This window comes from Emydura macquarii, unplaced genomic scaffold (assembly GCF_026122565.2).
Source record: "Emydura macquarii macquarii isolate MOO-44397 ecotype Brisbane River unplaced genomic scaffold, CSIRO-AGI_Emac_v2 contig_1119, whole genome shotgun sequence".
In the NCBI taxonomy this organism is placed as follows: Eukaryota; Metazoa; Chordata; order Testudines; family Chelidae; genus Emydura; species Emydura macquarii.
In genome coordinates, this window is record NW_027131256.1 from 1,576,660 (window position 1) to 1,602,117 (window position 25,458).

A 25,458-nucleotide genomic window follows, 5' to 3' on the forward strand; every position below is an offset into this window, starting at 1 on the left:
ATAGATCAGGGGTTGGCAATGAATAAAATGCTTGCAGACATGTATGTACATAGATCAGGGGTTGGCAATGAATAAAATGCTTGCAGACATGTATGTGTATAGATCAGGGGTTGGCAATGAATAAAATGCTTGCAGACATGTGTGTACATAGATCAGGGGTTGGCAATGAATAAAATGCTTGTAGACATGTATGTACATAGATCAGGGGTTGATCAGGGGTTGGCAATGAATAAAATGCTTGTAGACATGTATGTACGTAGATCAGGGGTTGGCAATGAATAAAATGCTTGTAGACATGTATGTACATAGTATGCTTGCAGACATGTATGTACATAGATCAGGGGTTGGCAATGAATAAAATGCTTGCAGACATGTATGTGTATAGATCAGGGGTTGGCAATGAATAAAATGCTTGCAGACATGTGTGTACATAGATCAGGGGTTGGCAATGAATAAAATGCTTGTAGACATGTATGTACATAGATCAGGGGTTGGCAATGAATAAAATGCTTGTAGACATGTATGTACGTAGATCAGGGGTTGGCAATGAATAAAATGCTTGTAGACATGTATGTACATAGATCAGGGGTTGGCAACCTGCGGTGCACATGCAGTGATTTTGAGCAGCACGCTGCGCCGCTCCCAGCCCCAGCAGGGCTGCATGGCGGCCACGTCCCCCTTCTCGCCCCGGCCCAGCAGAGCCCTGCTGCCTGGAGCCGTGCCGCTGCTCCCCGCTGCCGGTGGCTGCTCCCCGCTTCCGGCCCCACCCCTCTCCCATGTGGGCCCAGCGGTGCCCTGGCTGGAGCTGGCACAAAGCAGGTGGGCGGATGGGGGGGAATGGCTGCCACGCGGCCCTGCTTTGTGCCGGGAGCAGTGCGGCTCCAGGGCACTGCTGGGCCGGGGACGGAAGGGAGAGCGGCCGCCGCGTGGCCCTGCCTGGGGCCTGGAGCAGCTCCTGGCCAGGGCCAATGAAGCACCAAACCGGCCTGCCCCTCAGCCTCCCATCCTCCCAGCCCCTCCTCCGCCCCCATGCTGGAGGGGGACCAAGGGGACCCCGGACGCACAGGGGCCAGGCAGCCTTCCCCCCTCTAACCCTCTTTCCCTGTCCCCTCCACCACCAAACACCTGGTAAGTCAGGGTGCTGGGCCCATGGCATGTTGGGAGGAGGGAGGGGAGACTTGGTACGTCCCTTCCCAAAGGTTGCTGACCCCGATATAGATGGATATGCAGATTTCAAACTTTGAAGCCTTTTGTGACTTTTTAAATATTAATATCAGCGTTTGAAAGAAAATAGTATTTAGTTCCCATGAACTCTCTGTCTTGGCTTTACGATTCTAGTCTTTCCAACAACATATATACACACACACATCCGTGTATTAAGCAAAATAATCATGAATAATTATTGCGAAATACCTGTGAAAACTGTAGTATGACTACTGAAAATGTAATTTTATACAGCAATACAAATGTAAAATAAAATATGCATGAATAATGTATAATTATAATACTGTCAGTTAGGAAAAGTGACAGGTCCTCTGTTGGATATGGGCGTTGAAGTTTGGAGTAATTTCAGTCAAGGCAAGACGGAGACAATTGCACAGATGATTATCCGTCAAAATGGAACGATTACGCGGTGTAATGTTCATTGTTGAGAATGCTGACTCACACACGTGTTGAGCCAAACATAGTCAAGATGTTAAATGCCACCTTCCTCGAGTATGGACACTTGGAGTTTAGCACGAGGGTTGTCCAGAAAGTTTCAGATGTCGTTTCAGCATGCCACACCGTAAGCACCACATCCGTTTGTAAATCGGTGAGCTCCGGCTGTAGTTTTGCTTTTTCAACACCTGGAAAGGATGCTTTTGCTTGAATGCACCAAGTGCCATTTGCTTGTCCCACAAATAGGTTCCTTACAAACAGGAAGATGTTTTTACACTTTTAAATTCTTGGAACCTCTGCTGGAAGTTCTGAAGAAGCTGGGGATGAGGCCATCTGATTCACGTCTGCAGTGCCCCAGATGCTTAGCAGTGTCGGGAAATGCATCTCCCCAGTTTCCAAATCACTTATGAAGAGACTCAGTTTGTTTTGAAATGAAGCGACACTGCTGTGGAGATCCACCACATTGTGATTTTGCCCCTGTAGCTTTAAGCTGAAATCATTTAAGTGGCCTGTCAGATTAACAAACAAGGCCAGAGTGTTCATGCTTGTGGAATCCCTCAAAAACGCATAAAGCTCCTCTGCCTTTTTCCCCTGGAATGTTATGTAGATATTCTTCCACGTGAACTCGAATTTCCCACAGCCTTCTTCGTACTTGCCCTCTGCTCGGCCAGGAAATGTCATTACGAAACAACAGGTTTTGTAATCAGCAGATACTTCTGAAAAAAAGGTTTTGCACTGTCTGTGTTGCAGTGCTGACTTGGACTGAAGGATGCTGACAAGTTTAATCACCATTGACATTACATTAGCATACTCATGACTAAGTTTTGCACAAAGCACGGTTTGGTGGATTACACAGTAATAGGAAAGCAAATTGGGAGTCAGGTCTTGCAGATGTTTCACAAGCTCTTGGTGCATGCCGATCGTGGCAGGAGTGTCGTCTGTTGTAACTGATGCCATCTGAGTCATGTGAAAACCTTCATTAGACAAAAAGGTTTGAATAGAATTAAACAAATCGTCACCTGTTGTGCAATTGTTATGTGGTATAAGGGACAACAAACACAAATTTATCTCCATTTAAAAGTGCTAGCTGAGCTGCGTCGCTGATATCACAGGATTTGTCCGCTGCCATAGAAGATGTTCTCATTTTCAGTTTCTCACACTAGTGCTTGAAAACGTCTTGTGTCATCTCAGCAGGCTAACAGCTGTTGTGTCTGAGAGTGGCAGTTATCTGAAAGCATCGATGTCTTTCTTCTCCACAGAAAGGATTCAGGTGTAGTAACCATAAACTGTTTAATAATGTCCACATCTGTAAAAGGTTTCCTATGTTTTGCCATTACCCACACACATACCTCCATGAAGCTTCGGTTGCCTTTTCCTGAGCGCATGTAGCGCTTGAAATAATATTTGTGCTCTGAAAATATTCATCTTTTAATGAAGAAATCTTGTCTAATTATAAATGGGAGCCCAGTGGATACTAATGGTCAAAATCCATGTGCTTCGTTTTGTAGTGCCATTTGATGTTCCCACTTTTAACAACTGCCACAGTCTCTGTACAGATAAAACATATTGGTCAAGCTTTTGGACATTGTGGCAAAATAAAACAGTAACTGAGGGTCCATTCGTCTTTAAATGAACAGTTTTCGGTGTCAACTTGACTTTTTTTTTGCTGCCATGTTTAAACACAGCGCTGTAAAACGTCAAAAGCACCGGTGGCGGGACTACAGCTTTCAACAGTGTAAATGAGCCTAGGAGTGGATAATGGAAAATGTAATATTTTTAAAATGGAACATACTCCTGGTTTTTTATTGGCAGAAACTGATGATAACTCAAATTAAGCAAATGGAGAATTAAGGCAAACCAGTCAACCATTCATTCATAGTACAATGTATTGGAGATCGCATTGTGAGAGAATAAGAGGGTAAAAATAATTTAAAAAATAATAACAATAATGATGATGATAAGTAAATAAAAAGATTTTGCGATCCAAAAGTGTCTGGTGGTTCGGATTTGGCCCCCGGTCCACCTATTGAGTACCCCTGGTGTAGAGAATTAGTCAAGGTCACTCTGACCAAGAGAACTCCTCAGTGCCCACTGGCAAAGGGGTCAATGTTCTGTAACAGCAACTTGTATCAGGCCTGACAAACTCACTACACCTTACACACTGCTTTCATAGTATTTATCCCAAAAGGGTCGTGTGAGGTGTCTAATGGAAGCTTACATCATACTGATCCTTATAATCACGTCATGATGTATGCCCGTGGGATATTTAAAGAGTCATGTATGTGTGCTGAAGATCTGTTCCTAAAATATGTTTTAGAGGCAGAGAGGACAAACACGTTTTCTGTCAGATATAGGATGTTTATTCGCCTGCCTCAGTTCACGTGTAAATTAAGCATTATAAGCCAAACACAATGGGAGCGACATTTGTATTCCAAATCAACATGATGATGTGCTGTCTACACGAGAAGACACTAGAAATACCTTCTGCCTCACACGGCATTTGCGCTTGGGCTTCTACACTGAAGTTTTATAGCCCCACAACTGAGCCCCTTGAGCCTGAGTCAGCTGACAGGGGCCAGCTGCAGGTGTTTGACTGCAGTGTAGACATACCTAAAAGTTATATCTCTAGTGCAATGCAAGCGTGGCCTCAGACACAGGTTCAAGCCCAACTCCCCTTCCACAGACACAAATCTCTTGATCTTGGGCTCAGACCCAGGGTCCTAGGACCCCACAAGGGTGGAGGGTCTGAGCCTGAGTCAAGGCAGGACCCAAGGTTCGAGCCCTATCATTTTGCAATGTAGATGCAACCCCCCCACCTACCACCACCCTCAGACTCAGGTAGTTGGAGTCCACCAATAGCATCCCAGAAGGCTATGAGACAACTTCCTTGTCCTCTCTCTCCCAAGAACCAAGTTGACTCCAGGGAATGGAACCAGTCTCTCTTGCTCCAGTGCAGCAGACTGTCATCTAAGCCTTCCATTTTATTCTGACCGCTGAGCTGCAAACACGTCTTAGGAGAGCCATCAGCATTTGCAATGGATACTGAACAGAAGTCCTTCACAAAGCACGCTGCTTCATGGTTTTGGGGACACAGCCAGATTTTGGTTAATTTGCAAGGCCAGCAAAACAGTGGATTTTAGTAAGAGTATCAGGAATTCATACCAGCAAATAACAAAGAGGTTGGCAGCGTTGGAAATTTAGTGTACCGTGACCATCACAGCGAATGGATTCAGCAGCTCAAGACCGAGTACAAGAAAACCAGGGACCACAACTACATCTCTGGCAACTCACCGACATGGTGCTGGTTTTATGATGAGTTTGACCGGATCCTGGGGATTGCGCCGAACACTGAGCCACCAGTGGTACACAATGACCTGATCAGCTGGGATGGCATCCTGGTGGCCTGCGAAGCCAGCATGGGAATCGATGGGTACCAGCAGCAGGCACGAAATGTGACAAATAAAATGACTTTGCTAATGAAACCGGTCATAAAGGAGGCTTTGCTGCAGCACATCCTGGGGCTGTACCTGGAGAAGTTTTTTGGTGTTTCCCTCCCCGCAAAGGAACAGCCCACCGCAGAACTGGCAGCAGAAATGGAAGAGGGAGAAGCTTGCCCACACCAGAGGGCTCACCGTACCTTCATGGACTGTTCCAAGAGAAGCGTGTCTGTGATGACTTGTGATTGAACTTCTGGACAGGGCCAACAGGTAGGTCAAGTATTAAAGGCAAAGGGACTTGTGGCAAGAAGAAAGACATGCTGCGAGGCAAGCAGAAAGGCTCAGGCTGGCTGCGCAGCCAGAGGACAGGGTAGCAGTGTGTGAGCAGGCACTCAGTTCACAGTTCCGGAAACAGGAACCGTGGTTGAGGGAGGAAGATATAGCTCTGTTGTGCTCTCTCTTTGAGCAGCTGCTGTCTCTATTGGCTGCAAGAGTTCAGACTCTTGCTGCACCCACACCGCGGCCTGCGTCCCCTCTGCAGTATCCTGGCTTGCATTCCAGGAACAGCTTGGACAACCCCATGGCTGGGTGGCCCAGGCAATCAGGCCCTACGAGCAGCTGTGGGGCGGAGGGGAGGGAGGATCTGGGATTTCTGTGAGTAGACACTGTCAGGGGCTGGATATCACAGGGGAATGATTCAAAGGGACTCAGGAACTGAGGTCCACCTACTGTTAACCTGCCAGGCAAAGACAGGGCTTGCATAGCCCAGAGGAAAGGGCTTGAGTGGCTAACAGGCTGGTGGCATTAAGGAGCTAACACCAGCTACCACAGGCAAGGTTACCCCTTGCTATAGGCAGATGGTACCGAGGTGACTCACGGTCCTGGGCACCCCGAGAACTGTCAAATGAGAACCGTCCCAGTTAGTTAAACCAAACTAGTTAAAACCGTGTGAACGTTCTTTATTTTGGTGTAGATTGGCATATTTCAGTTTAACTTAAACCATTTCCCAGCTGACTTAAGATAAACCAAAGTAAGGAACAAAATGTGAGCATACACATGGGTTTTCATCGCTTTAACTATATCAATATAAACAATCAACTTTCGTTAAACCAAGTGCAACTCTGCATGGAGACAAGGCCTAAAAAGTAAAATGTGATCGTAAGTAGGAAGAAGCATCACCCCGGTCAACAGCCTCTGGAAAATGTAAAAGGATGGAATGTTCTTGTTCCTGACAGAAGGAAGAGAGAAGACATAGGAGGAAGGCAGAAGGAAACAGAGGAACAACATGCTGGGCAGAGGGGAGATAGGACATGGAGGGAGAAATCTAGAAGTCTAAATACTAAAGATGGGTGAACTTGAGTTCCTCATATTAAAAGAGAATATTGATATAATAGGCAACACAGAAATTTGGTGGAATGAGGATGATCTATGGGACACAGTAATACCAGGGTACAAAATATATCGGAAGGACAGAATAGGTCGTACTGCTGGGGGTGGCAATATATGTGAAAGAAAGCATAGAGTCAAATAAAATAAAAATCTTAAATGAACCAAACTGTGCCATAGAATCTCTATGCATAGTAATTCCATGCTTGAATAATAAGAATATAGCAGTAGGGATATACTACTGATCACCTGACCAGGATGGTGATAGTGACTGTGAAATGCTCAGGGAGATTGAGAAGCTATAAAAATAAAAAACTCAATAATAATGGAGGATTTAAACTATCCCTATATTGACTGGGTACACGTCATGTGGTGATGTACAAGTCATGGTGATGTTACTTACACATCCTGATGGTTTCACTTGTTTATATAGAGGGGGGAGAGCCAGACATTTCACCAGCTGAGAGAGGAGCTGGGGTCCTTATCAGGGGCATAGTGGGAGGGTTACACAGCTGGAGTCTGTTACTGAGGAAACTCAAGGCTTTGATCATTATCAGGAGCTGCTTCCATTTGTCTGGTTGGTGGGCATTGCACGGAGCCATTTACAGCTTGGAGAATTGAACAAGGTGTCGGCCGATTTCTGAGACATTGTGACAGCCTGAAATAAAATATAGGGTTAAAAATGACTATTGAGAGAATGGATGGTCGACAGTTAAGTCACTGGGCTAAGTCTTGAGAGGTCTGGGATATATTCCTGGCTGTGCTACAGACTTCCTGTGTGACGTTAAGCACTTCATCTGCCTCAGTTCTCCACCTATACAATGGGAACAATAAAACTCTTGTCTTAGATTGTGAACTCGCCAGAGTTTTCTAAGTGCATGTACAGCACCTAGCTACTTTTTGAGTATGGTCCTTAAACCAGTTGTGCATCCATCTTATAGTAATTTAATCTAGACCACATTTCCCTAGTTTGTTTATGAGAATATTAATTAGAACTGTGTCAAAAGCCTTACTAAAATCAAGGTATATCACTTCTACTGCTTCCCCCCTTTCCACTAGGTCAATAACCCTATTTCATAGACTCACAGACTCAGAAGGGACCAGTATGATCATCTAGTTTGACCTCCTGCACAATGCAGGCCACAGAACCTCACCCACCCACTATCAAAGTTGATTTGGCATGATCTGTTCTTGACAAATCCACACTGACTATTCCTTATACCCCTAGTTACCTTCAGGTGCTTACACCTCATGATAGGGTTAAATGGGTTGTCCAGAGTATTATGGGATGGAACCATGCTGCACCCCTCACTTCCTGTTTTAATCAATGGGAGTGTTTCCACCCACTCTGTTGTGATGTTTTTAAATAAAGCAACAGGTTCCCAGCCTGCATTCCTGTGACTAGAATTATTTTTGTTGCACTGAACAGTCCAATTTGTAACCCCCTCACTTTGATTTGACCCATCTGTTTGCATGGAGAGGCTCTGTGCTCACTCTAACGTGGCGATGCTGCTTTCTCACCAATTGTTAATCAACCAGGAAAAAATTCTTACCAGCCAAGGCCATTGACAAACGAAATTCATCATGTAAAATCTGCAAAACTTCTTGAAGCCCCTCTTCACCCTGTTCCATCAGAGAAAGCAGCAAAGGTAAGAGGATTGCAGTCACTGAGCAACACAGCACAGGCCATTTACTATGAAAGTTGGGACAACCCCTTGGAGCAGTGCCAATTTCTAAAGTCTCAGATGGCTTTTCAGGATTATGGATATTTTAGTTCACAAGAAGTTAATTTAGATATTTTCACTTTTTTGGCTATATCTGAATGAAGAACAAAAATGAAGCTGTTTTTTCACCTCAGACATTTTCCAGATGTCTGGGTTTTTTTGTTTGTTTGTTTGCTTGTGTGCTTTCAGATAACCTTTTCTAATGTCTTTGTTTCAAAACTTCAAATTTTGCATGCACCTTGTGCTCAATAAGGTCTTGAGCACTTTACATTTTGGAAGATACAGGTTTTTCAGATAAAAGTTATGGATCCTTAAAATAGCACATTGTACATTTTCTTCTGTAAAAATGGTGCCAACAACTTGAAAATCATATTTCTATTTGAACCTTTTGTCCACCTATTTTTTCTATACTATTTTATATCACCTTAACTGAAAGATATTAGAGAAATTTATTTTTGCCTAACTTCAGTGTGTTTACATTTTGCATTTAACAATACTTTCTGTTGTCTATGTCTTTCTTTTGTTGATCATTTACACTTTGTGTCTCATTCACTAGCAAAACGACATTGGGTGAGATCTTCAGGAACACTTTAGGGAGTTAGGCATCCAACATACATTCACCTTCTGTCGGAGCTGTGTGCCTAACTCCTTTAGGGACATCTGAAAATCCCACCTATTACTCTTACGCATTTGCCCTGGGGAGCAGCTCACAAGAACACCCTTTTCCCATATGTGTTTAAGAGGGTATTTACTGGCAACGGGAGCAGTGCTGCCAATTCTTGCAAATTTGTCACGTCTCCTGATATTTGGTATTTTTCTGAGGGCCCCAATAGCTAGAAACACAACACTGCATCACAATTTCAGATTTAATTTAAAGAAAAAAAAACATGCTTCCAGACCTCATGGTTGTGAAAATGTGAGCCCAAAAGGCTCAAAAGCCAGAAGACAAATAAAAAGAACCCAGATTTTACTAGATTTTTTAAAAAATCTCATGATTTAAGCCTGCCTTATGATTTTGGGGGTCTACTCATGTTTGTGAACACTTGAGTTTGGCAGTATTTGAGAAGCAGTGAAGCTGACACTGCAATAAAAATGGTAGCGGGCTTGAGCACGTACAGGAAAAGTGGTGATGGTGGTCCTGCCCAAAAGACCGTTTTACACTTCCGCACGGTAGCAGAAAATAGCGGTTTTAGAAAAACTTCCATGACATGCTACAGGTTACCAAAAACTTGGATTGGTTGTTAGCTAATTTTTTTAAAATATAAGGCGACGCTGGGTACATTTTAAAAGAAAAATCTAAGTGACTTAGGAGCCTATGACCTATTTTCAAAAGTGACTTAAGCACTTAGGAGCTTTTGTAAAATCCCACTAGGCACCCTCTTTTGGTGCCAAAATACCTTTCAAAATCCAGCACTCACTGCCTCTTTAACATCAGCATGTTTCACCAGGCTACAATGCCACAGGTTTTGGCAGGTACAAATATTTGGCAAAGTGAACCTAAATATATCTAGATATGGAGCTATTCAACTTGATAGCTAAGTGAGGAGACCTGTCTCTATATCACCAGCACTGACAACCCCAAGCATTCATATATCATGAATCAACCCCCCCCAAATCATTTGAGTGTCTTAAAAATTATGAGATTTTTTTTAAAAGTACATTTTGGGTTCTTTTTGTTTGTCTTTTAGTTTTTGAGTCTTTAGGTTTCTCATTTCCAAACCTCTCTTCATAGCCATGAGGGCTATAAATGGACTTTCAAAAAAAGCTGAAATTCTCAATAATCATAAGACTCCAGGATATCACAAGACTCATCATGATATCACAAGAGATGGCAAAGTTATATCATAGAGCAAGATAACCTACCCTCTGGAGAGTTGGAGTCATTTACTTAGGGTGAACACTGCTTATCTGCAACTTCTTCCTTTATCAGTAACTAGAACTGGAGAGAAATTTTCCAGAGAAATTTCCATTGACAGAAAGTGGCATTTTTGTCAAAACAGGCATTTCTGTGCAAAATATTTGATTTTGAATAAATGTTTTGGGTTTCCATTGAAAACCCAAAAGCCTGAAACATTTCAGAGAAACTTTCAAGGAAAAGTAAAAATATTTCATGTTTTGTTTATTTTTTTTCACAGGAAAAAATATCCCTACCAGTTCTATCAGTAACCCAATGGGCGTGCATATGAGAGTGAGCACATGTACAAACCCCATGTTTCCTTATTCACCTTGTAGGTCAGACCCCATAAAGCTGGTCTTCCAATGAAGACACATTTTGCTCCAAGTGCAAGTGCCTTTAATACATCACTTCCTGTTCGTATTCCACCGTCTAAATAAACTTCAACACTGTCTTGCACCGCGTCTACAATTTCAATCAGAGCATCAATCTGCAAAGAAACAGATACTTCCACATAAAGCTCAGCCTTTGATTCTGAGAGAAAGATGTAAGAAGAGAAGAGAGGTGGTGCAAACATATAAGACCTTCTGTAATGCATATGCTCTTAAAGTAAAATGTAACAATGCACCTCATAATACAAATGCCATATATGTGTTTCTAAATTGTAGAAAAAAGTGCAGTCCCCCAGTCTTCCTGACAAATAGTTTATCCCACTTCCTAGTGGCTAAGTTGGTTCTCAGCAAGGCAGATGCTGTCTGGTGAGAGCCCCTGAGCAGCGCATGGCAGTGGGGACAGCCCCAGTTTCTTCAGGCAGCAGGATGGCATCACAGCGCTGGACTTGCTGGGTAATAGGAATGGCAGCCTGGAGGGTGGGGATCCTGGGACCAGCCTTGTCCCATGCACTCTGCCCCAGGTGCGCCCCCTGAAAACCTTGTCCTCCCTCTTCAGCGCTGTGCACCCCGCAGTTTGAAAACAAAGACGGTACAGGTGTGAGGAGGAAGATTTAAAGTCATAGTGAAACCCTTATTGCTTTTTTTTTTTTTACTTCAGCATGCATACATTTTTCTGTCTTATCATTGCATCAAAGTAGTGTTTCCATGGAATTCCCTGGATTATTGTGTTGTGTTTTGTAAAGAAAATGAGAGAAAAAAGAGCAAAGTCAGTAAAAATAGTAAAGTGAATAGGCCACCATAAAATACAGACATGACAATATGCAAAAATAGCATGGTTAAAAGAAACAGAAAAAGATGGAAAGAAAATAAAGCCACATGCAAACATGGATTTATACAAACATTCAGAAATCCAGTGATGAATTTGCAGAGATGGACATCAGGGAGATTTTTGCCACATAACTTATCTTTACTCTAGGTCTTAAGAGACTATAAATTTCCAATCACTTAAGATATAACGCTGCAAATATTTTCAGGCAGTTCCCACTAAATTCAATGGATTTGTATCTTGGCAGAATTTGGTGCTGAGACTTTACTGTACCCTCATCACTATATTTTCTGCTCTCCACTTTATCTTTGCTACAGAACACACAGGAACGCAAATGTATGTGCAGGTATACCACAGTTGTCTATATGAATGTCAGCCCAGTTACCTGTGTAGGGACACATGTGCATGCCTATGACAACAGATTACAGCTATTCCACTTACGGTGGCTGGTCCGCCATCCAGCTGCCTTCCACCATGGTTGGATACAATAATCCCCTGAACTCCATGTCTCACTGCCAGATCTGCATCTTCCTTAGTCAAAATTCCCTTGATAATGATAGGCAAACGAGTCAGGCTCTGCAGCCAATAGATGTCATTCCAGCTTATAGAAGGATCTATGGAGTTAGGCGGGAGTCCATACTCAGAACCACTCTCTTCCTGCAGCCATGGAGTAGAAGGATATTTCGTTACAGGTTTATAATATAATATAATATAATATAATTAATAAACATCCTCAAACTCTTTCCCTACCATAGAAGACGTTAATTAGACTTGATAACAGTTCCATCAATTGGCTTTGTAAAGGGATGTCCCTGGAGAACAATAATTATTATGGAGAATGGATGTGGAAAGAAGTCTCCAGGGGATGTAGGCTGAAGTTTCAAAGCCAGGGTACAGAGGGCAGGAGTGCAAACCAGGACATTGTGGAGCAGAAACAGGAGGGGATATGCCCTTGATACAGCAGTTGTCAAAATGATTTTTTTTTCTGTAAACAAGGCCATTGGGCCTCTTTAGATAGCAGCATAAACTGTCTGGTGTAAAGGAGGCCAAGGAAGGTCTCCTTTCCATTCACTGTGTTTCAAAACAAAATGAGAAAGCAGCAGACACAAAAGGGAAGGCTATCCATAGTCATATAGCTCTGATTTATGCAACCTGCCTAGTTGCTACATCTCATCCATCCTGCCATTAATCTTAAAGGTACTCTCAGTTACACTGGTTTAAACTGAGAGTAAGTGCATGGACTACAGTGCATACTCAGGAATTATACTCTGGTAAGTGCAGAAACAATTAGGCCCCAAATCAGGCCCAGATCCACAGACCACGTCTCACTCATTCTGTACCCTGTCTCATTCAGCGTGTGCCGCCCAGACCCACAGAAAAGGTAGCACATGTCCATGTAAATGAAGATGGTATCACAAGGTAGTCACATAAGCAACCTTCACTTTGGCTTTTCCTGATTTCTGAGTGCTTTTAGTGTCATTTTCTTTATGGAATTACTAGGTTTATTAAGAAAGAAAGAGATGTGGAGCTACTTGCTAGACAGTCATAGATTTCTTGGTCCCACTCAAGATGCACACTGAAGGAGGCAAATGCTCCTGCAGAACCGTGCCTCACTCAGTGCTCACTTTGTGCTTTGAATGGGACACTCTTTTGAATCCCTGGCTTCTTACATGCAGAGCCTCAAAAAGTGAATAGAATTAAGCCAAGTTACCTTGAAGCTCTGCCTCATTGAGTATGCACACAAGCACATTGAATTAGACAAGGCGCACCGGATTCTTAGCTGTTGTAAATCAGTGTAGCTCTTTTAAAACCAATGGAGCTGCACAGATTTAGAACAGCTGATAACCTGGCCTGGTGTTTCAAATGTTTTCGTACAATCTACACACACATACAGCTTCATTAGATCTGCACATGCACATCTGCAAATAGAAAACAGGGGCAGCATTATCAAAATATTATTGTGCGTGCATACAGAATGATTGTAAACATTGGTCATTTGGTCAAATCGAAACAGATTTTCATCCAACGGTTGAAAGGAAAACGTCTGATCAGGGGACTATGTGCCTGTCAGTTTTCCATCCTTTCCTGCAAAGGCTTTTGAGCGGTTGAACAAAGTGACTTCAGGGGAGTTACGCCAGATTCAGAGCTCACCTCCCGTTCAATTGTGACTGCTGTAACCCTCAATGGAGCATTGAGGGTAATGGCAGGGTTTAGAGCGACCCAAGCTCCATTGGAATTAAGAGCAGGCACAGATGAATGAAAGGCGGGGGGCACTGGTTGGTACAGTTGAGGTCTTAGGGCTTGTGTATACACAAAAATTGCACCACTTTAACTATACTGGTATAGTTAAAGCAGTCTGACACCCTCCTTCCCACCACCACCAGCAGCATGGGTGCAATTATATTGGTATAAAGGTGCATTTACCAATATGACTATTCCCATATGGAAAGGGTAATAACTATCCTAGTATGAGTCACCTTTATACTGGTATAACTGCATCCACTCTAGTAACAATATCACATCCCCGCACTGAAGTAGTTATATACCAGTAACACTTGCGTAGACCAGGCCTGAGCTGGGCAAATGGTAGCATGTGTCCAAAAAGGTAAGGAACCACTTTTGCAATCCAGTGGGGTTCCCATCTGCTCTCTCACACCCACTCACACACACCCTCTGCCTCATTACTTATTAGACTCATAGTTTTTAAGGTCAGAAGGGACCATTATGACCATCTAGTCTGACCTCCTGCCCAACGCAGGCCACAGAACCTCACCCACCCACTCCTGTAATAGACCCTGACCTAGGACTGAGTTATTGAAGTCCTCAAATCATGGTTTAAAGACTTTAAGGTACAGAGAATCCACCAGCAAGTGACCCGTGCCCCAAGCTGCAGAGGAAGGCGAAAAATTGCAAGGCCCTCTGCCAATCTGCCCTCGGAGAAAATTCCTTCCCGACCCCAAATATGGTGATCAGCTAAACCCTGAACATGTGGGCAAGACCCACCAGTCAGACACCCGGGAAGAATTCTCTGTAGTAACTCGGAACCCGCCCCATCTAACGTCCCATCACAGGGTATTGGGAACATTCTAGTAAGCGTAATCATTTCCCAAACCTCAAAGGCGCCTTCAAAGTTCTTCACTTTCAGGTGTGGTGGGAGCTGGAAGTTGTTGCGGATGTCATCTCGTCTCTTCCCCGTGTAGGGAAGATCAGTCGTGAGCACCAGGCCTTGAAAACCCAGGGCCTCTACCCGTCGGACCAGCTCCTCCGAGAGGGTCCTGTTGCGATGGATGTACAGCTGGAACCATCGGAAGCCATTGGGTGCAGCTGCAGCAATCTCCTCTACGGTGCAGGTGGAGTACGTGCTGGTGATGTAACAGGTGTTCATGGTTTCAGCAGCTTCAGAAGATATTTAAAAAGCTTCAGTACAGTGTGCGGAAGTTTCTCAACACTCCTGCCTGGGTATAATGATAATGCAGCTAACAACCGCCAACACAAGATCGTTTATCCATATTTTATAATGTACGTATGGACTGTACGGGCTGAATGCTGTAAGTCACCCTCACCCAGATCCTTGGGCCCACTGGGGGGCCAGTTTGGTCACTGGCACAAGTTAGAATCGCTTCAGGGCTTCTCTAAGTTAGAACAGCCCCCAAGAGGCCATTCTGGTAATTGGGGATAACTACAGTGCTGCAGCCCCGTGACTATATGTGGTTCTCCAGCGGCTTTGTGCCACCAGAGCATCAGAAGGGAGGGAGGAGTGGGAGGGCAGGAAAAGAATCTGGCTCTAACAATTGCCCCGTCAATGTCATTCTGACAGACTCGCTTTTCAGGCTGTCAGCCACACTTCAAAACACCATCAGAGTTGCTCAAGGTTTTCAACAGGTTTTTAAAATGCTCTCTTTTGTTTTACAGGAACGAAATGATAGGATACCTCTTGCTGTGCTCTTTTCTCCCTCAGGCCAAGCCAGCTGGTGGAATCCGGTGGGGGCAATCCCTACAGGGAAACTGATTTTGGTACCTAGAAGCATCGTTCCAGTGTCCATCACAGACATATCCCGCAACATGCGTGGCCGAAAACGGATTCTGCAAGAAGACAAAGATGAAATGCCATTTAATAAGGTAGCAGCTACGTGGCTTTAGTGCTTGTGATCTTCCCTGGTAAATGGATCTTCATTTACATGTTATAACACAGTAGGCCGACCCAACCAGGAAAAGCCAGGGGCCACGGCCTGTTGAGAACGCCACATGAGAACTGCACCCTTCACTGCTGCTTGCTTTCATTCCCCAATCCAACTCTCCTTACAGCCATTCCCACATGTCTCTAAGCCCCGTGCCACCTGCTCTTGGACCATCCACCATCACTCCCTTTACCACTGTAACCTAAGAACATCTCAATGCCAGAAGGCAAAAGGCTCCCTGATATCTGGTAGACGGTTTCAGCTGGCCTGTCCAGTTCAGCGTGTCCCAGTTTATTAAGGTCACAACCTATATCTGATATGTTATGTCCACTCCCATTCCTTAGCCTCTCACCAACACAACACGCCACTTGCTTCCACTGCCGTACTGCCCACTCCCGCCCTCAGTGTCCCGTGTGCTTCATGCTACCTGCCCTCATCTGCTGGGAAATACCAGAGGCTACATTGTAAGTAACTCTGGTGCATTTTCCTTTGGGTCATTTTTATAGGGGGTAGGTGTTGAGAGTATGAGACACTTGAGAACATCAAGAACTTACATCCCAACATAGCTTAAAAGATTTTGGCCCACAAAAGAAGAGCTCTTGGTACCTTTTATATGCCAGGAGGTTGTCATCTCGGGTGCAGCACTCATCAGCTCCAGCTGCAAAGTATTCCCACGTGGTCTTGGGCAGATACTTCTTAGCATAAGCTTCAAAGTCTGACAAACATATCATGGGCATTTCAAAGAGAGGTTATTGGAACCTGGGACAAGAAGAAGATCGTGTCGAGCATAGAGTAGATCTGAGGTTCCTGAGCATTCCCTTTCTTAGCATTCTCGCTTTTAGCCACTTCAGTTTAATTCTGTGCTGGTCTTGGATTGACAGTTCTGCAGTCCTCTGTCTGCAGAAGAATTACAGATCCAGCTTTTCCACAGTGACCATGGCGCGTGGGTCTCTGGCTGACTCCCGGGCGGGGAGCAGTGGCTGGGGTGGGGGTGTGACAGGGAGGAGACGGAGGAACCTGTCTGGCAAGCAGCAGTGGTGAGGAGCCTCAGGGAGTCAGGGATGCTGGTAGCAGCAGGTGGGGCAGGGGTGTGGGGTGCAAGGGGGAGAGAAGGAACCGGTCAGGTCTGGCCAAGCAGCAGCAGTGAGGAGGGAGGGAGGAAGGGATGCTGGGGGCAGTGGCTGGGGTGGGTGGACACAGGAGGGGGAGCAGGGAGGAGAAGAGGAGCGGCAAGCCGGAGGAGAGCAGCCGTGAGGAGGGATAAAGGGAGCAGTGGTGAGGGGGCGGAAGGAACCGGCACAGCAGAGCACCGCAGCAGGGAGCGAGGAGTGGAGTCCCGCCACACTGAGATTGGGAGCAGGCCGCGGGCAGGCTGAGAGCAGGTGCTGTGGCACGGCAGTCACAGGCGGAGAGAAGGGGAACTGAAAGGAGGAGAATGCTGGGTGGGCAGTCTCACGCTGGGTGCCGGCTTGCCCGGCGTGCTGAACTTTATATGCCCCGTGCAGGCGCCTGGGTGGCCCAGGAGGCTGCATCTGTTACTCAGCTTCCTGGGTTCCTCAGTAACTCCCAGTGGGAGGGAGTCCAAGCATCATTTTTCTGGGCCCAGTACAAACTTGTAACACGGGCCCCCTCCCACACACATAATGGGGGGTGCAGCCTGGGCCGGGCCCATGGGCCCCGGTAAAGTGTACCCATTCCCCCTCCCCCCCATGTGGGAGCTCTGCTGGGAGGGCGTCCAAGCCGGGACCAGGGAAGCTGATACCACCAGGCGCCGGGGAACCTACAAGGAGCATAAAATCTTCTGCCTTCCCAGCAGGGAGGGCAGGGAAAAGCCCCATGCTTTCGGCGGTGGCGGCTCTTCGGGAAGGCTCAGCCTTCCCCCGCCTTTAGTGGCAGCTCTTTTCCCCGTCTTTAACACGGGCCGCCCATGCCCATGTGACAGAACTGCCAGATGGCCAGTCTGCCCCTACCAACCGGTGTGTCTGATTTCTTCCATGGTGGAATGAGAAGTGCGCCATCCCTAATCTATCTATTGAACCTGCCTTAGAGTAGAAAAGTGAGGGTGACTTTCATGATCTGAAATGGTCTGAGATGCCACCATCGCGTTTTGTATAGGCCACCATCCACTAAACAAATTTCAGTCACCCACACTGCGTCCTGCGGCAGTCTAGGGTTTATTTGATGGTCTCCAGCCGAAGTACTGACAAGACTCCTTCCTGCATAGTAGGATCACAGCATAAGGTGGAATATTTATCCTTTCAGAAACTGAAGTATAAAGAGAAAAGTTCTGTATTCTATGAAATGCCATTGAAGTGAGTGAGGCTGTAGGGTATAACTACTAGCTGAATTTGGCCTGTGATATGTACTATGTGTTATATATATATGGCACTGTGCATTGCTATATAGCGCACATCTGCAGGTCTATCTGTCGGGCACACAGCTATTTCCTCTCAGCTGCATAATAAGTGGGGCAGGTAGTGCTGCCTATAGTTAAGGGTGCCTGACACCTTCCATCATAAGACCCTGTTTTCAGTTGCTTTTAACTATGGCAGATTTTAATGGCTTGGATTGAAATTTCCATCCTGGGTGTCTGCCTCAGGCAGATTTTTGTTTATGTTTTGTTGTTCTAAATTTCAGCAAAAGCGGTTCAGTCGTTTCTGAGAACAAGCTTAGGGAAATCCATTGTTTTGCTCATGAATAACTGCTTCATTCAACAGTTCCAGAGGGGTAGCCGTGTTAGTCTGTATACAGCAAAAACAACAAGAGTCCTGTAGCACCTTAAAGGCTAACACATTTCTGCAGGCATAAGCTTTTGTGGGCTGCAACCCACTTCGTCAGATGTATGAAGTGGAAATCACAGATAGAAGGTGTTTATATATATATACATCCAAGGGTAAGAAACAACAATGTGGAGGGCAAGTACTAACAAAGTCAGTTCAGTTAGGGTAGATGAGGCCTTTTCACAACCATTGATTAGAAGGTGAGAATGTGTGAACAGAGACAATTACTTCTTGTAACGAGATAACCATTCCAAGTCCCTGTTCAGACCCAGTCTGATTGTGTCAAGTTTGCATATAAGTTCCAGCTCTGCAGTTTCTCGCTGGACACTCTGTAGCTGACTTGAAAGTTGCCATACTTCTACAAAAAACTTCAAAAACAGACTTCAGCGAGAAACTGCAGAGCTGGAACTCATTTGCGTTTTGTAGCTAAACATGCTGAAGATTTTGTTTTCACTGAGCATTCTCCAACCCAGAACTGAAGGACTTTCCCTGTAATTGCGTCTCCTTGCCATTAAAGGCAGTTGAGGCTCGGGTGACCAGATGGCAAGTGTGAAAAATCGGGACAAGGGGTCGGGGGTAATAGGTTCCTATATAAGACAGAGCCCCAAATATTGGAACTGTCCCTATAAAACTGGGATATCTGGTCACCCTACCTGAGGCAGCAGACACAGGAACTGAGAGCTGGGAAACTGATCCCCCACTGGTACCTCAGCAGGGAGGAGGAGGAGGCACTCGCTAGCTGGAATGCAGAGAAGTGAAGGGCTGGGGTGGTGGTAAGGGGAGACTGTGATAAAGACCCAGAGGACAGAAGGTGGGGGACAGGGTTATAGACTGGGATGAGGGGAAGAAGCATGGATAAATGAGGCTGGTTCTAGGACAAGCTGGTGGCATTGGGGGGCAAAAGGGGTCTGATTTTCAGGGAACAGGGGCAGAAATCTAACCAATAGAGAACACTCTCTTCAGAACCTAGAATGGAACCCAGGATTCCTGAACCTCATCATTCTTCTGCTGTCAGCAAATATCTGTGTACCCCAAAACGTGTGCCTCATCTCCTCCTAGTTGCTGGCCCACAGTGATGATGACAACCTACTACTGTTATCAGTTACTCTTTTAGCTCAAGTGGTAGAGGGCTGTGCTATGGATTTAAAATGTCTAAACGTGGGGATGACCCATGTGAGAGCTAACATGATTTGACATGATGGAATTTCTGGGTTTTTTTAGTTTGCTTTTTTAAAAACCTAGGAAATTACCTACAAAAAACTACATTTAAATCCCACTAAGGTTGCAAAGTCAATCACTCAAAAGTTAGGAAATGCCAAAGTTAACGTTGCTTCTGCAACCATAATTTGGATCCCCTGTGAATATGCGTTATGGTACACTCATTAATTACATGATCACATACTATTTTTTTCCACAGAACTCCTGCCTCACTTAGCGCACAGGATGGACTGTGCTCAGGGAATGAATCAGGGTTGTGTAAAGAAGAAGGCTGTTGCCCATAAAACCCATGCCTCATTTGTTGCGGAATCTGGAAGGTGTGTAGTGAATGAGACAGGGGACTGCAGAAAGAGAAGGAACAGTCTTAGGTTAAGGCAGTTGAATGCTGCTCTGGAGAATTAGATTCTATCCCTGCCTCTTCCACAGAGTTCCTATGGGATTCTGCACAAATCACTGAAAGCACAATTTTTACAGTTGGCCACTAATTGAGTTTTCTTCATTTTCTGGGTGCCTAAATTGAAACAGAAGGGGTCTGATTTGCAGAAGTGCTAAGCACTCACAGTTGCAACTGAAATCAGTGAGCGCTATAGTCTGAACAGTGCTATAAAGTGGTAAATTCTATGAAAAATCAGGTCATAGGCATCTCAGATTGGGAATCCAAAATAAGTGGATACTTTTGACAATGTTATCTCTGTGCCACAGTTCCCCATCTGTAAAATGGGAATAATAACATTACTTTACCTCACCGGGGTGTTGTGAAGATAAATTCATTAACGTTTGTGAAGTGCTGATATTATAGTGATGAGCACCATGGAAAAGCCCCTGAGGGAATAATAATTCTGTATTAGGAGCAATATTTGAGTGTTGTTCATTAGATAACATATAGGCCCACACGTTAAATGATGAAGATAAAATGAAATATTGAATCGCTGCTCATTAACTGAGCATTGCCCATTGCGTTTACTGAATGAGGCAGTGGTCTTGTGGAAAAAATAGTATGTGATCATATAATTAAAGACTGTATCATAATGCATACACACAGGGGGCTGAATTAAGGTTGCACAGGCTGCCTTAATTCTGGCATTTCTTAACTTTTGAGTGCTTGACTTTGCAACCTTAATGTTCTTTTAACGGTTTTTTTTATGTAATCATATGCATATAATGGGAAATACTTCACAGGCAACTCCAATCACTTTCTTTGATGTTTGCTGCAGTGTCAAGTGCACTGGGCCTAATTCTGTCTTTTTTCTTCTCTACAACTCCATGGACACCACAAAGGAAGAAAGCAGTACAAATGAGGGCAGAATTTGCCCAATGATCTTTTTTAGATTTTTTTTTTAGCCAAAACAGGAACATAGTCGAAACTTAACTCCTGCTTTACCAGGTTTTGATTATCTAGGTTAATGATTACTTACCTTGGCCTCAAGCAAACCCTGCAATTGATTTTCTGCCCCAAAATTAGAAAGAAGCATTACTGATATGGCCAGAAAGCAGAATGAAGCCTATATTTTATGATCTCTCTGTCTCAGTCTCTTTCTCTATGCTGCTTTCTCCAAGGTCTCAGCTGTCTGAAAGATCAATAACAGGGAATATGGGCCAAGTTCAGTGAACATCAATGGATGGCTGTGTTACATGTTGCTACCAGTAGGTGGTGTAAGTGAAAATACATTGGCAGTGAAAGAGTCAGGCTATAGCAGGAAAATCACCCAGCAAGAGCCTGTAAGAAAGTACAAATTAAAGCAGCCCTTTCTCTTAGATCCTCCTGCTTGTTCATTTTTCTGTGTCCCTCTCCAGCCCTCTGTAAATGATACCTGTCCTACACACAATCACCAAATATGTAATCCTCACTTAGAGCATTTCTGAATTTGTCTTAGAAAATTCTGAAAGGAGTAACTACAGAAACCTGCATCTAAACTTATTCCAGAATAAATGCAGTATAAAATTAATATTGAATTAATTAGTAATGAATTAATGTCCCTTTGATGTTTGCTTTCTGTGAATATTGTAGCAAGCAGGGGTGCTGGAACAATGTTTGTAGTGGAGGTGCTGAGAGCCATTGAACCAAACTGTAAACCCTGTATATAATGGAAACCAAATCAAGCCAGAAGGTGAGGCAGCCTCCCCCACCCTTCCCTCGCATCCCTAGTTCCAGCACCTATGATAGCAAGTGAGTACATTTGAGGGCAAATGAATAAAATTTGGAGCAACTATAGGAAAATATTGGCACAAAGCAAATTTTGAAATTGTAGTTGCAACTGTTCACTCTGGAAATATGATTTACAGTATTACTTCATCCAGTCACAGAACAGAAATAACACTGCATGACATATATGTGCAGTCAAAGCAGCAGGAATGTTAAATATCAAATACTTGCCAGTCAACATGGATTTATAGAAAACAGATCCTTTGAAACTAACTTGATATCTCTATTTTTGATAAGTTTATACAAGTTTGGTTGATAAAGATAATAGGCTTGATGAAATAGGTTTCTGTAAGGTGTTGACTTGGTACTGCATGATATTTTTATTAAAAAACTAGTATGATATAAAATTAACAGCACATATCAAATGAATTAAAAACTGGCTAACTGAGAGGTCTCAAAATGTAACTGTAAACAGGTAATCATCACTGAGTGGGTGTGTTTCCAGTGGGGTCCTGCAAGGATAAGTTCTTGCTATTCTGTTTGCTATGCTATGCTATGTTCTTGATGTGCTATTTCATATTTTTATCAATGACCTGGAAGAAAACAAAAAATAACAACTGCTTGAAGATGTAAGTACCTACATAGGGAACAAATATTTGATAATGGGCTTTTCAATCAAACAGAGAATGATATAACATGATCCAATGGCTGGACAAATCCAGACTGTAATTAAGAGGTAAATTTAGCTAGCGGAACAATTTACCAAAGGTCATGGTGGATTCTTCATCCCAGGTAATTTTAAAATCAAGATTGGATGTTTTTCTAAAAACTATGCTCTAGCAATGTCCTGAGCTCTGCCTACACATCTGCATGACAGCAGCCATTGGTGCTAACACAAGAGGAGCCACATTAGCGGAGAGTTATAGGTCTTAATTTTCCTAGCATAAAGAAAGCCAAAGTCACCAAGGACAAATATGAAACCAAATTATTTCACAGCAGACGAAACAGGAACCAGAGGTCACCCAGGCAAAGCCCTCATTCATATCTCAATCATTTGCAAAAAACAACTTACTTTGGGCTCTGAAAGCTAGCAGCACCAGGTTAATCTCCAGGCTTCAAAGTGGATAACAGACCTCCAGAATGGCCACTATTTATTTTCTGGAGTGAATAAGCAACTCCAAGAAGTTAAAGCTTAACCCACCAGTAAACTTTGTACTTTTGTGTAAGTGTAAATTTGCTCTGAAAGAAAGTTCCTTCCAAAGACACAGGTCATCTTGGTTACAAACTGATTGCTTGGCAAACGGTCCTGGAAACTGCTGGGTGGCAGTGACTGAACGCAGTGCAATCACCAATGGAAGTACAGTGCTGCTGCAGCAGAATGCAACATGCATGGCACTGGAGGTTGCAGTGCAAAGACCCCCTGGACTCTGCAGTATCACAGAATGTAATGCAGAGTAAATAACACTGAAGCGCTCGCAGAGCAAGTCCTGGGCTGTATGGGGTGGGGTGTGTGGTCACCCAGAGCACCATGCTTTGGGGCCTCAAGGCTTCACATTCTGAGAGCCCTTCCCTTGTAGCATTTGTGCAAGACCAGCCCTATGTAGCTGTCCTGAACATAACCATATTTCAGACCCTATCCCAGGGATGGGAGGAAAGGAGATGGGACAGTCTGAAAGATCTTTGATGCAAATACCCTTTAACATCATCAGTTGCTGCTGATACCATTTTCCCCATCCTTTCCTCAAACAACACTGCCTACAGAAGAAAAAGAAACCCCGCAGTGAATGCACGTTTTTGATGCCATTTGTTACAACTTACCTGTGTGAAAGTGGATTTTCATCACTCACGGGAATGAAATCAAAGTAGCGTCAGTGCCTTTGTGTAGAAAACAACTTACGACTCAAACGATCACTCCAAACATTATGCACCTGTGCTCAAACGAACAACCTTATCTGTCAAATTAATGACATTACTATTAAGCCATTGTTTAAGTTGGTCAAAAGTAAGCGTACTGTAACAGGGTCAGACCGGATGGCTACTGGAAAGTGCTAGAAGGCCGATATATCAGCCCCAGGATCAGTAAGTCCCTTTTCCCCTGGTAGCTGAGCAGGGGTTACTCCTCGTTAATTAACACACCTGGAGCCAATCAAGGCTCCACCCAGGACTTGTTAAAAAGCCTCCCCTCCATAGTAAGGGTGTGGCTGGAGTTGTGGGAGTGAGATGAGTTACCAGAGAGTGTGTGAACGGGCAAGATGCTGTCAAGAGCCAGGAGGGTTACGGAGGAGGAGCAGAACCTGGCAGGAGAGGACACTGCAGGTACAAAGACTGGGGGAGGGAAAACCCTTCCTGAAGAGGGCAAAGGACCTTTCCCAGGCCTGTAGGCCTAAGGGAAGAGACCCTGCCAGAAGGGAAAGATTGAACTGGACATTTGGTTTGGGCACTACCACGCCCGTGGGGCTGTCAGAGGTCAAGAGCCTTCCCTGGCAAGGAGGCCAGGAAGGGCCCCGGTCTGCGTAGGGTATGGACATTAAGTCAAAGGGCACAGGGAAGTAACCCAGGGAAGCCAGCAGCTTTCCTGAAGCCACAGTGTGAGACTGCTACTTGTAGGGTCCCTGGGTTGGGGCCCAGAGTCGAGGGTGGGACTGGGCCCCCCATGCCCCACTGGCCATTTACTGGAGGGGAAAGTGCCCCAGCGAAGAGGCAAGGGCCTGTGAGAACCAGAGACAGGACCGAGAGCCAAGAGGGAGTGGCCATCTTAGAGCAGCTGCATTACCCTCACCCACCACTAGAGGGTAGAAGAAACACTAAGAGGTGAAATAATTCCCTGACCTACCACTAGAAGGAAGCGCTGGACCCACCGAGATAGAGGAAGAGCTTTGCCACAGTCCATTGCAATCTCAGAGCCACTGACAATATTTACAAACTCATGGATGACAGGAGAGGTCCCGGAAGACTGGAGAAGGCTAATGTAGTGCCTATCTTTAAAAGGGGGAAAAAGGAGGAGCCGGAGAACTACAGACCAGTTAGCTGGACTTCGATACCTGGGAAGCTGCTAGAGCAATGTATAAAACATTCACTTTGCGAATACCTGGAGGACAAAGGGGTGATCACTAGCAGCCAGCATGGATTTACTAAGAACAAATCATGCCAAACCAGCTAGATTTCTTTCTTTGACTGGGTAACTGGTTTGGTGGATGGGGAAATGCAGTGGACATAATATACCTGGACTTCAGCAGGGCTTCTGACACAGTCCCACATAACATTCTGATAAGTAATCTGGAGAAATATGGGCTCGGCGGAACTACCATAAAGTGGATATATACTTGCTTGAACAACAGCAAACAAAGAATAAATATTAATTGAATGATGTCGGACTGGAGGGAGGTCTCAAGTTGGGTTCCACAGAGATCTGTTTGGGGCCCAGCATTGTTTAACTTCCTTATTAATGACCTGGATGTAGGAATAGAGAGCAAACTGACCAAGTTTGCAAATGACACAAAGGTGTGTGTGCCAACACTTTGGAGAATGAATAGGGCTAAAATTCAGAGGGATTCTGATAAATTGGAGAACTGGGCTATAGTCAACAAAATGAAATTCAACAAAGACAAATGTAAGGTGCTACACTTAGGGAATTAAAACCAAATGCACAAATAGAGAATGGGGGATAACTGGCTTGTCAGCAGCACTGCTGAGAAGGATCTGGGAGCTGTGGTGGATCACAACATCAACATGAGTCAGCAATGCGATGCTGTTGCAAAGAAAGCAAATGTAAATTTAGGTTGCATTACAGCGGCATAGCATGCAAGTCACGGGAGGTGATA

The 25,458-nt window shown here is 44.5% G+C and overlaps 1 protein-coding gene across 8 annotated transcripts; it reads right to left on the reverse strand.

Moving 5' to 3' along the window:
- Positions 1-1,559: 1,559 nt before the first annotated feature.
- On the reverse strand, positions 1,560-22,752 carry HAO2 (hydroxyacid oxidase 2). 8 transcript variants are annotated; one of them, XR_010919376.1, is made up of 10 exons: positions 22,710-22,750; positions 16,103-16,255; positions 15,250-15,401; positions 14,431-14,714; positions 11,760-11,975; positions 10,432-10,590; positions 8,036-8,105; positions 6,886-7,140; positions 3,009-3,207; positions 1,563-2,633 (listed from the first exon to the last, which is right to left on the reverse strand). XR_010919376.1 is itself a non-coding variant. In XM_067546360.1 (9 exons), the coding sequence occupies exons 3-9, from the start codon at positions 16,231-16,233 to the stop codon at positions 7,085-7,087; spliced, it is 1,068 nt and encodes a 355-aa protein (XP_067402461.1). In that variant the 5' UTR covers positions 16,234-16,255; positions 20,241-20,316; positions 22,710-22,752; the 3' UTR covers positions 6,030-7,084. The 8 variants fall into 8 exon arrangements, 6 of the variants coding, with proteins under 6 accessions (XP_067402461.1, XP_067402460.1, XP_067402463.1 ...); XR_010919375.1 differs by having other exon boundaries at positions 1,560-3,207; XM_067546360.1 differs by lacking the exons at positions 1,563-2,633; positions 3,009-3,207 and adding an exon at positions 20,241-20,316 and having other exon boundaries at positions 6,030-7,140; positions 22,710-22,752.
- Between the last annotated feature and the right edge of the window lie 2,706 nt (positions 22,753-25,458).